This window comes from Haliotis rubra, unplaced genomic scaffold (assembly GCF_003918875.1).
Source record: "Haliotis rubra isolate DU_JTF1 unplaced genomic scaffold, ASM391887v1 Scf310, whole genome shotgun sequence".
Classification (NCBI taxonomy): Eukaryota; Metazoa; Mollusca; class Gastropoda; order Lepetellida; family Haliotidae; genus Haliotis; species Haliotis rubra.
Genome location: NW_025766981.1, coordinates 413,075 through 424,797, shown reverse-complemented (window position 1 = coordinate 424,797; position 11,723 = coordinate 413,075). Strand labels below are relative to the sequence as shown.

Genomic DNA, 11,723 nt, shown 5'->3' with positions numbered 1-11,723 from the left:
TCTTAAACAGCAAGATTTGTACTCTTATAACTGACACCTAAAACATGTTTTCAAAACCTTACATGAAATTGCTAAGTGACATCCCATTTATGGAAACACCATATTTCAGAGGCATATAAAATAATAGGTTTAATTTGTACATCAAATATTTTAAATAAAACAATAGGTGATACATTATTAAGTTAGTAGCAAAAGCTTAACCAAAGATAAGGCTTTATTCGCCTTATTTACAAGATTTTGGATAGACTTAGACCAAGACAGCCTGTTAGAAAATAATAAACATCATTTCCGTTACACATGTCACAAACATCAAATAAATCATTGTGAACAGTAATATGCTCTTTAGCAAAGCTAAGGAAATCATCACTATAAATCCATAACTATATCTTGAATATTCAAAACATCTCTAAAATACTCAACCCAAGCTGAACCATCAATAGCATTATCAGCAGTGACTGAAGGGCTACTAAAATATCTAATATGTGACCAAAACGACTTGACATTTCTATAATTAGAACAATCAAATAGAATATTACTAGTATTTTTTGTATCATAATCCTCCTTTTTATGACGAAACAGCTCCCTGAATTCATTCTAGCTTTGTGGAAAAGTTGTAATATTAAAAACATCACCTGATATTCGAAACTTGTCTAAAAGTTCATACTTTACTTGTTTTAACAGTTCACAGTCCAGGGACGGTTATGGTTTTGTTGCGTTTTAGTTGACTTAGAGTTCATATGACACTGCAGTGCAGTTTGTTGTAAAGCACCAACTAACACTTGTGTACCTTGTGATGAGCAGTCTTCACATGTGTCTTGAAATTCCACATGTGACACTTGGTCCAATGCTGCTTTCAGAATTTTCTGAACCTTTCTGACCCCTCAGGCTTCCACTTAAACTTGGTAATATTGCTAATGTTACAGTTAATCCCTGAATCATGTTTTCCACAAAAACACTGAGATCACATTTGAGGGGAAAATGATCTGATTCAGTTCTAGTACACACTCTAAAGTCATTAATTGAACTAAACAATTCAGTAGTACACAAAACATAGTCTTCTATACTAGCTCCTTTGTTTACAAAACATGTAAATGAACCAAATGAATCATTTTTAGATCTGCCATTCACAATATGAATTCCATAATTACAACACAAATGTATTCATTCTTTCCCAAAGTTGTTTACATCTAAGTCTCTTGAAGAACGTGGAATGTCAAAGGTATGAACAATGTCACGGATGTCATTTAACGCTTGAATTTAGTCTGTATTATCTGGAAACACATAGTCGGATAGAAGTCCAGTTCTGGCATTAAAGTCACCACACAGGATGATATCAGTCTCGCTATATAACGAGATTTCAGTTGTAATAAAGCACTGTCAAGGTATTCAGTACCCTTTAAGTTCCGATGATCACTCACTATTGATAAAGGCCTGCATGTGACCATTAATCCCTAAAGGCCTGCATGTGACCATAATTTCCTAAAGGCCTGCTTGTGACCATACCTCCCTAAAGGCCTGCTTGTGACCATTCCTTTCTAAAGGCCTGCTTGTAACCATTAATCCCTAAAGGCCTGCTTGTGACCATACCTCCCTTAAGGGTTGCTTGTGACCATTCCTTCCTAAGGGCCTGCTTGTGACCATTCCTTCCCAAAGGGTTGCTTGTGACCATTCCTTTCTAAAGGCCTGCTTGTGACCGTTTCTCCCTAATACCTGTCTGTGACCATTCCTTCCTAAGGGCCTGCTTGTGACCATTCCTTCCTAAAGACCTGCTTGTGACCATTCCTTCCTAAGGACCTGCTTGTGACCATTCCTTCCCAAAGACCTGCTTGTGGCCATTCCTTCCTAAGGGACTTGCTTGTGACCATTCCTTCCTAAGGGCCTGCTTGTGACCATTCCTTCCTAAAGGGTTGCTTGGGACCATTCCTTCCTAAGGGCCTGCTTGTAACCATTCCTTCCTAAGGGCCTGCTTGTGACCATTCCTTCCTAATGGCCTGCTTGTGACCATTCCTTCCTAAGGGCCTGCTCGTGACCATTCCTTCCTAAGGGCCTGCTTGTGATGATTCCTTCCTAAAGACCTGCTTGTGACCATTCCTTCCTAAGGGCCTGCTTGTGATGATTCCTTCCTAAAGACCTGCTTGTGACCATTCCTTCCTAAGGGCCTGCTTGTGACCATTCCTTCCTAAGGGCCTGCCTGTGATGATTCCTTCCTAAAGACCTGCTTGTGACCATTCCTTCCCAAAGACCTGCTTGTGACCAGTCCTTCCTAAGGGCCTGCTTGTGACCATTCCTTCCTAAGGGCCTGCTTGTGACCATTCCTTCCTAAAGGGTTGCTTGTGACCATTCCTTCCTAAAGACCTGCTTGTGACCATTCCTTCCTAAAGGGTTGCTTGGGACCATTCCTTCCTAAGGGCCTGCTTGTAACCATTCCTTCCTAATGGCCTGCTTGTGACCATTCCTTCCTAATGGCCTGCTTGTGACCATTCCTTCCTAAGGGCCTGCTCGTGACCATTCCTTCCTAAGGGCCTGCTTGTGATGATTCCTTCCTAAAGACCTGCTTGTGACCATTCCTTCCTAAGGGCCTGCTTGTGATGATTCCTTCCTAAAGACCTGCTTGTGACCATTCCTTCCTAAGGGCCTGCTTGTGACCATTCCTTCCTAAGGGCCTGCCTGTGATGATTCCTTCCTAAAGACCTGCTTGTGACCATTCCTTCCCAAAGACCTGCTTGTGACCAGTCCTTCCTAAGGGCCTGCTTGTGACCATTCCTTCCTAAGGGCCTGCTTGTAACCATTCCTTCCTAAAGGGTTGCTTGTGACCATTCCTTCCTAAAGACCTGCTTGTGACCATTCCTACCTGAGGGCCTGCTTGTGACCAATCCTACCTAAAGATCTGCCTGTGACTATTCCTCCCTAAAGATCTGCTTGTGACCATTCCTCCCTTAAGGGTTACTTGTGACCATTCCTTCCTAAAGACCTGCATGTGAGCATTAATCCCTACAGGAATGCTTGTGGCCATTTCTCCCTGAAGGGTTGCTTGTGACCATTCCTGCCTTAAGGGTTGCTTGTGATCATTCCACCCTGAAGACCTGTTAGTGACCATTCCTCCCGAAAAGCCTGTTTGCGACCATAGTTCCCTAAACGCCTGTTGGTGACCTTTCATATTTAAGGGCCTGCTTGTGACTATTCCTCCCTTACGGCCTGCTGTGGCCATTCCACCCTGAGGGCCTGCTTGTGACTATTCCCCCCTAAAGACCTGCATGTGAGCATTCCTACCAAAAGGCCTGCTTGTAACCATTCCCACCTAAAGACCTGCTTGTTACCGTTCCTCCCGAAACACCCGTTTGTGACTATTCCTCCATAAGGGCCTGCTTAAAAGAATTCCTACCTAAAGGCCTGCTTGTGGCCATTCCTCCTTAATGGCCTGATTGTGACGATTCCTACCTAATGACCTTTACTCTCAAAGCATAGCCAATACAAGTGTCACATTATACGGTATAAGACCCGTGAAGATCCGAGGTTAGAATTGGACTTCAGCAACCCATGTTTGTCGTAAGAGTCAATTAACAGGAGGTCAGGTTCGCTGAATTGGTTGGCACATGTCATCGAATCCCAATTGCATAGATCGATGTTCATGCTGTTGATTACTGGATTGTCTGGTCCAGACTCGACTATTTACAGACCGCCGCCATATAGCTGAAATATTGCTGAATGCGATGCCAAAACACCAACCAACCAACCATTACACGGTATACCATGCCTGAAAAGCACGGAACGCAATGCAAACAGAGTCCCTTGGCCAGATGCCAGATGTTGGTAGGAAGAATATAATCATAAAAGCTATTCATCCTATTAATATTTGACATCTGCACACAATACGTTAAGCGCACATGCATTTCCATATGGATCACCATACATATGATGCAGCTACATAAACGACTAGTCATTATAACAGGTTGTTGAACCGTGAGTTGTCAGTGAACTGTTAATACTAGTGAGCTGATAGGAACGTTTTCACAGTTGGTTAAGTCCACACACATGGTTGTTATGCTAGATAGATACACGTGGTGAATATTTATGAAACGATGTCCAAAGGATAAACAAAGAACATGTAAATGACGCAGATGAAAATGTATCTCTACTTATTGCATAGTAAAAGATTTAAATACTGTGTTAGTGAATCTTAGGGGCGGTGGGTTAGCCTAATGGTTAAATCGTCCGCTCGTCACGCTGAAGCACGGGTTCGATTCCATACATGGGCACAATATGTGAATCACCTTTTCTGGTGTCCCCCACCTTGATATTGCTGGAATATTGCTAAAAGGGGCGTTAAACAATACTCACTCACTAATGAATCTCAATGGACAGAAATGAAACTATGCAGCTCTAGTATTTAATGAATCTATCTCCAAGATTAATTCAACTAACCTGACATGTATATTTGCCTGTATTTTATGGCCATGTCGGAATGTGGAGATCTGATTGATCTTGAAAAAAACATGGAGGGGGATACATTTCTGAAAGGTGGACTGAATCACTTTACCTCGCCACGAAAAAACCCAGTTTGCACGAGGATTTCTGAGCGGGAAATTACATCCCTTATATTTACTATGAAACAAAAAGCTGCACATTGTTTATTTGCCAATGACAGTCACGGACACAGCACAGCACCGTACAGCACAGTATAACAGCTGTTTTCCACAAATATTCAATTTATTGAATTTTTTTAAATTGCACTTAATTGTTTTGTCGCAGCAGTGCCTCTGGGAGAGTCTCATATTCTTATGCGTCCGATGGTAGGTTTACACCACGAGCCACATTTTGGTTGGTTGGTTGTTGTTTAACGACTCACTCAGCAATTTTCCAGCTACAGCGGCGGTCTGTAAATAATCGAGCCTGGACCAGATAATCCAGTGATCAACAGCATGAGCATCGATCTATGCAAATGGGATACGAAGACATGTGTCCACCAAGTCAGCGAGACTGACCACCCGATCCCGTTAGTCGCCTCTTACGACAAGCATGGGTTGCTGAAGATCAATTCAAACCCTGATCCTGGCGGTTCTGTGCGGCGTTAAACAACATTAAACTTAAAAACAAATAACAATAACAAACTAAACTCTGTCCCAAGTACTTTTGTCCTTGGTCATGGAAGATAATATACTCTGTTATACCAATGTGATACTGGCGCGAGGGGCAGTATTTTACACTGAATCATGTGTATATTGTGTATTGGTTCTATGAGTGAAGGTAATAATGAAACAATACAACGACACATTGTAGTTTGTATTATGTGTATAACGGTGTCTTCGTTTATTTCAAACCAAAAACGCTGTGGTATTCAACACACACAGCACGTAATGCCCAAACCTTCCTCGCACCTTTCATAAACCCACGTTCAGGTCCCATACTAACCTATTACATATGATATCTTAATTTACAAACCAAATGTCATGTACATATTCAATATAGAACGCCGGTGCAAAGGAATACCCAGTCTTAGCTAATTTTAGACACAAATTCCGTTTCCGGTAGAGGGAAAATTAGTAGTGAAAATTACATGGATGGATTACTGAAAATCAGTGATGACACCAGGTGTTCACGAAAAGGTAAGCATGTCCTCGCCGACATGTGTTTGCCTAAAATTAGAAGTATGTTTGTACCTGACGCCGCACAGTCCTTCTCCTACCATGCTACCGCGGGCTGTTAACGAACCCGACAATCATGTGACAGACCGGAAAATATTTCAGATAATTTTCAATTACGACTGTTGTGTAGATGTACAGAGACTCCAGTGTTTATAAGTAGCGAAAAATGTTTGGGAAATAAAAGAAATTCACAACACACTTGGGCTAATTTGTATCGGACAACAACTCTGATATTTGTCGTGAAAGTTACCATCACTAGTTACCATCATTAGTTCTGACAGACACGCCGATCAATATAAATGCAATTTGATACATCAGTTAACAATAAACATATGCACAGCAAGTGCACAACTGATTGTTTAGGTGTTTACGCCATGCTACAGTCAATACAGCAGTTCAGATAATATCACATACCATGGCAAGGTGAAAAGAAACCAATATCAAATAATCACAGGGCCTTTGTCCATGCTTTAGCATGGCGTATTGTTTTCTCATTTCGGGAGTGTTCCATATTGGTTGTGGTCAGGAGTTTGCGCGTTCTGATCTTCTGGGGGCGACGGAAACAGATCATAGCCCGGTTGCCTGGGGGACTTCACAATTACCACGCTGGAAAAGAAGATGTAGTATAAGTGTTACAGTAACGTCCAAATCAGCTTAGATAATTACTCGTGTTTACTCATAGAGTGTAAAAGCGGTATTCGAAGCATTTGAAGACAACCTGAAATTCGAACAGACTTATTGCAGATCCTGGCAAAATAAAAGTCCTGTGAGTAGTACCTCAGATAAGAGCCATACGTTTTGAAAAAAATAAAAAAAATAAAACCAGTATCGATTGAGCACGGAGTTATATTATATTTTCTAACTGGATATTTGATTCATGTTTCATTAACAATGTCACGGTTGTGGGTTACGTACATTTTTATTATGGCGGCTATGAACACGACGGCCGCGATACCAAGGAACGCCATCCCTCTCATGGTACCCACTGTGGCTCTGTACAGAGAGGCGAAGGCCGAACTCCCTATAGCTCCACACAGGGTTTCGACGGTAGCCATGCTAGAGAAGATAGCACCTAGTGCATGAGAAATATGTGTTAGCACAGTCATCAACAGTAACAGCATCAGCATCTATTGTGGAACTCACAATCACTAGTGCAAGGGCCGAGCGCACACTTAAAAATACCTTTCGAGAGAGGATCTCAACAATCAGCCAAAATGTCGACATATACAGGTGAAGAGGATGGTTGGATGGTTGTTTGTTTGTTAAAGGTTGTTGCAGCACTCTGCAATATTCCAGTTAAATGACAGCTGTCTGTAATTATTCGAGTCTAGACCAGACAATCCAGTGATCAACATCATGAACAGGTGAAAATGGGTGGCAATACCAAGGGTAATCAGCAGTATGACACCAAGAAGTCATGGTGGACACAGCAGATATTGATCTAATTTTACAGATATTATGAGAAGGCTCATAACACCTTCACTATTATGCTATCAGTTCTCTTACTTTTTGTCGGTTTTATAGTCACAATTATGTACATGTATCCTTCGACATCCTAGAACTAAAGGTCATACCTTGTTCATGAGCAGCCACCATGCTGGACAAGACGGAGCGGGCCACAGGTACCGACACTGTGCTTATGGACGCCACTAAAGGCACTGAAGGAAACAAGGTAGTACAAGCATCAATCAATGATCTCTCAAACAGGTAAGAGGGCGACAAAGGTCGTGCAAATCAACTTTTCAAAAAGAAGAATTACACGAAGTCAGATTCCATTCATAAAATGCACAAAGAGTCACATAATGGAACAGTAGCCAGGGGACACGTCATCAATAGCGAGTGTGACAACCCTGGGCATCCATACAAGCAAACACATCTCATTGACGTCGTCAGTCGATGTGTGACGGCAGCAGGAATCCTGTTCAAGAGAGGCTGTTAAGGTTCCTGTCGGATCGCTGGAGGTGGTACACGCTCTCTCAGCTGACGATCAAGATGACCCAAGATATGTTCAATGGGGTTCATGTCTGGAGAAAGCACTGGTCAAGTCAATGCGTTGACGTTAATATTGTGAAGGTTTACTCGAGCAATTCTGGCGGTGTGAGGCCTTGCTTTGTCCTGCTGCAAAAAGACTCCTCTTGGCTGTTGTATAATAAAGGGCACCACAAAAGGTCTGAACACTTCATCCCTGCATCGCTCGGCAATCGCCATCGCCGTCGTTGTCGCCGTCGCAGTCACGAATCTGTTCCATAGGCGGATCTGCCGGATGTAGTGGTCTTCGGCCGGTGTGTCGTGATTCTTGGTCTTCCCTATCATGGGCAGTGTTGGGTCTGGCCTCTTTGATGGTAGAGGTTTATCAATTTGCTGATGGTGGCCAGCTGAAGGGTCTTGCCAGCTAATGCAGTAAAACCCCCATATTGGCCATACCGACAGCCCTGTCTCGCGCTTGCGTAAGTTTTGGCATGCTCGATGTGTTTTTGCTTTTTTTCGTATTTTTTTTTTGTTACTGCCTGTTTGCTCTGTCCAACATCAGTATTTATGCCTCAATCATGCATGTGTAATCTCCCATAACTACGTATACGTTTTTCACGTTGGGAAAAATGGACAGCTGCGTTGTTATCAGGAACCATGTTGTGATTTGGCGAATGTGTTCTGCGTGAGTTCAAACCTTTACCAGCGTTTTGGTTTTTTATACAATTACTATAAAAGCGATAACTTTCTTTGCCCGATAGGTAACGAGTGCACATAATCATGAAGGCCAAATGACGACGCCAGGTCAAGGAACAATGACGTATCACACACTATACTGAGACTAGTGACGTACTGCGATGAATATGAAGGAGGGCTTATAGATGTTCTGTTACTTGCTTAGTACTGGCTACAAATGTACATTTTAACATGACCTGGCTGCTTGTAGAAATGTATTTATAGTATATGAAATATATATACATTTTTTTTAATGCCAAGTTTCACCAATGTATGCTTTATAAGGGTAAATCGAACCCTGCGAATTTATGCAAAATGAGTATTCATTAAGTACTCTCTCTTGGGCCATTGAACGGGTGTGGGATGGGGGCTATAGAAGTGCGTTCGTGCATTATCTAGAATGGCATTATTATTTACATAGAGACATGAATGTTCATATTACCCGAATACAGCATGGCGTCTGTGCTGGCCAGGCCTTCCAGAATGAGAGACCCCATCAGTAGGAACATCCCTGTTACAGACAGAATCTCCACTCTCACGCACGCTGACCCAAGCTTGATAGCAACGAGTCCGCATATGGCCATGAATACTATGGAATAGGCACCGTAGTAACCTATCTTTAGTGGATTCCAACAAAAGGGTCGACCAAGCTGATACAATATCTCAATCGTAGCTTTACCATTCAGTCCAATGTACAGCAGAGCAAAGACAATCACACAAGCAATAAAAACGGAACGCTTATTGTCTCGCCTTTTGTTGACGTAATATCCAAACACTTTCTTAAAATGAACAATAGGCGAAAGTTCCTTCACCTCCGTTTTCTTTACAGTTTCCGTAAGGCCAAATATGACGATGGTTGTGGCAAGCAGGATTAAAGCTGTATAAATGACTGATGGGTAGAAGTAGCCAAGCTTCTCAATAAGGAATCCTGTCATAAGCTGTCCTAATGCAAAGGCGATAGACACCGAGCTATCTGTAAGTATTATCGCGAATGTCCTGGTAGCGTGGGTCTTCGTCACGTCGGCTGCATAGGCCATGTTGGCAAGAACGAAGGTGCTTGTTGAACCGGAAAATCCCTCCAGGAGAGTCCCGATGATGAGGAAGTTAAGATTAAGATGGAACTTGACAACCAGTATGAAACCTACATATTTACAAGTACATCCTAGCATCGGTAAAACAAACAATAGCTTCCTGCCGATGTGGTCCGAGTAGGACCCCACGACCATGTTCACGATGACCGAGGGAATCTGAAAACACAGGCATAGCTTCAGGATCTCGTAAGATGTGGACTGCTGAACATGCACCTGCACCTCATCAGCTTCCTCGCTGTTATTGGCAAGACATGATGATTGCTTATTTGACGAAGATTCCGTGCCGTTACTGTAGACGTCCTCATAGCGAGAGTGGATGTATTGGGTGAACACGGGACCGGAGGAGTTATTGGCACACGTGAATAGCATCAGAACCACGCTTGATATGACCCTCTCCTTGATGTAAGACTTGGGTTTGTCTTGAACATTACTAGCGGTTTCCTGTGACTTTACATTAGGCTCTTCTTGTACGCTGTCCATCCTTACCGGGTTGTTAGTTTACCTCATTAATAACTTCATTTCATTCTAACTGAACCGTGTTTATGCTCGAGCTGCCTCTGTGAATCTGCCACAAATTGTGCCAATGTTTTTTATTACATCATGCAGAGTCATTTGTGATTCCCATTGGTAGTTGGTGGTTAATTTAACCTACTGAATTTTTAATGTGCTTCATGAGATGGAGTGTGACAATGCATCATCTGTTGCATGATTACAGGGAAGTGTCAGATGGTTGTGACCCAAGCTATAGCGGTACATATGTGATGGCATGGATGAACGCCTATTGCAGTTTCGTCACTCGATATTAGTCAGAGAGTATAGCTTCAGACACGCCCTTCAGATGTTATGTGTTGGTAATGAAGTATTAACTAATGTAAGCAAATAAACGTCAGACAATGTACTGATATAATAATGTACAATAATAATAATAAGTGCATTGTAATTCACAATAAGCTAAACTCCATTCACTAGGTGAATGCTCATAGCGCTAACAATCAAAGCGCAGCACATTATTACCCAGGATAACCCAAGCTGCCTGTGAGGCGCTAGAAGGTTATTATAGCTAAAACACATGGAATTATCATGAAACGGCCCTCCTATTATCAGAAATTTGCGGGCCGCTGCAAATGATATTAGACCGCTCAACGTTAACGACGGGCCACTATCAGTTCTGTTGTCAAGTGACATCATAGTGGGTGCGTCGGTTCATTCGACATTGGCTTTGGACTGGCAGATATTCTGGAGCAAACAAGTCAAAGCAACCCGAATTTCCGCTTTAAATAGCGGTAATATTGGCTTTCTTGCTGGTTATAACCTTAACAATTGCACTATTAACGTTGTTGTTGGACCAAAACCGAACACTGACATGGTTTGGCATGTTGCAGGCTATGGTCTTGTCAAAGGCCAAGGTCGAATATCGTCACTTTCTGTTGTGACGTCACTTGAATTGTTCGATGACGTAATTATTGCATTCGGGCAGTCAACCCCGTCAGAAGTTGGTTTTGAGTAAACTTACAGTCAAATTCCTTCATTGTTTCCTTTTTCTTTTCAATACAAATTCCATGTATTTTAGCAATAATAACGGTAATGCTATTTTTGAGGGCATTATCATTTGCAGAAGACCTCGGGCTTCTGCAAATGAAAATGCCCTCAAAAATAGCATTACCTTTATAATAGTGACATGAATTATCCCACCGGGTGCCCATTTTCTGCTGGGTGAATAGGCAATTTTTAATAAGCTCATGTATCACACGTGCTTCGTTGTGGGGCAGGCCTGGAGTCCTAGAAACTCTCATGAGTGAAGCTGCCATACACGGTCACCCATCCATAGGCTCTCCGTGCCCAACGTTGCTTAACGTCAACTGATTTGTGACCTGAGCGCTATGCACAGGACCACACACCACCACCAAATATTTCATAGCTGTAAATTTATATATTTGCCAATATATGAGTTATGAGACTTTGAAAAAAAACACACAAAAACAACAATCTAGAACAGGAATGTATATTGCATTGTCGACAAAAACCATAGTAAAAAAATAGATGCATTGTTAAGTTATTGGTAATATCCGAGAACCAGTATGTGGTTTGAATGGGATGAGCATTCAACATGGTGTGGATACCAGTGACGATTCGATGTATCCATGCCCTCACAATAAACTAGAGTGAGTGGGTGAGTGAGTGAGTTTGGTTTTACGCCGCTTTTAGTAATATTCCAGAAGTCAAATTTGAAGTCATCCTTCGTGTTGCACATTCTTGAGGAGAGATATTTGTCTCTCTGAATATTTAG

The 11,723-nt window shown here is 42.2% G+C and overlaps 1 protein-coding gene across 1 annotated transcript; it reads right to left on the bottom strand.

The window, feature by feature from the left end:
* Positions 1-5,654: 5,654 nt before the first annotated feature.
* Positions 5,655-9,990, bottom strand: LOC124283172 (solute carrier family 46 member 3-like). The gene is made up of 4 exons (XM_046719197.1): positions 8,788-9,990; positions 7,217-7,300; positions 6,558-6,714; positions 5,655-6,248 (listed from the first exon to the last, which is right to left on the bottom strand). Exons 1-4 carry the CDS (start codon positions 9,914-9,916, stop codon positions 6,134-6,136), a joined length of 1,485 nt encoding a protein of 494 aa, XP_046575153.1. The 5' UTR covers positions 9,917-9,990; the 3' UTR covers positions 5,655-6,133.
* Between the last annotated feature and the right edge of the window lie 1,733 nt (positions 9,991-11,723).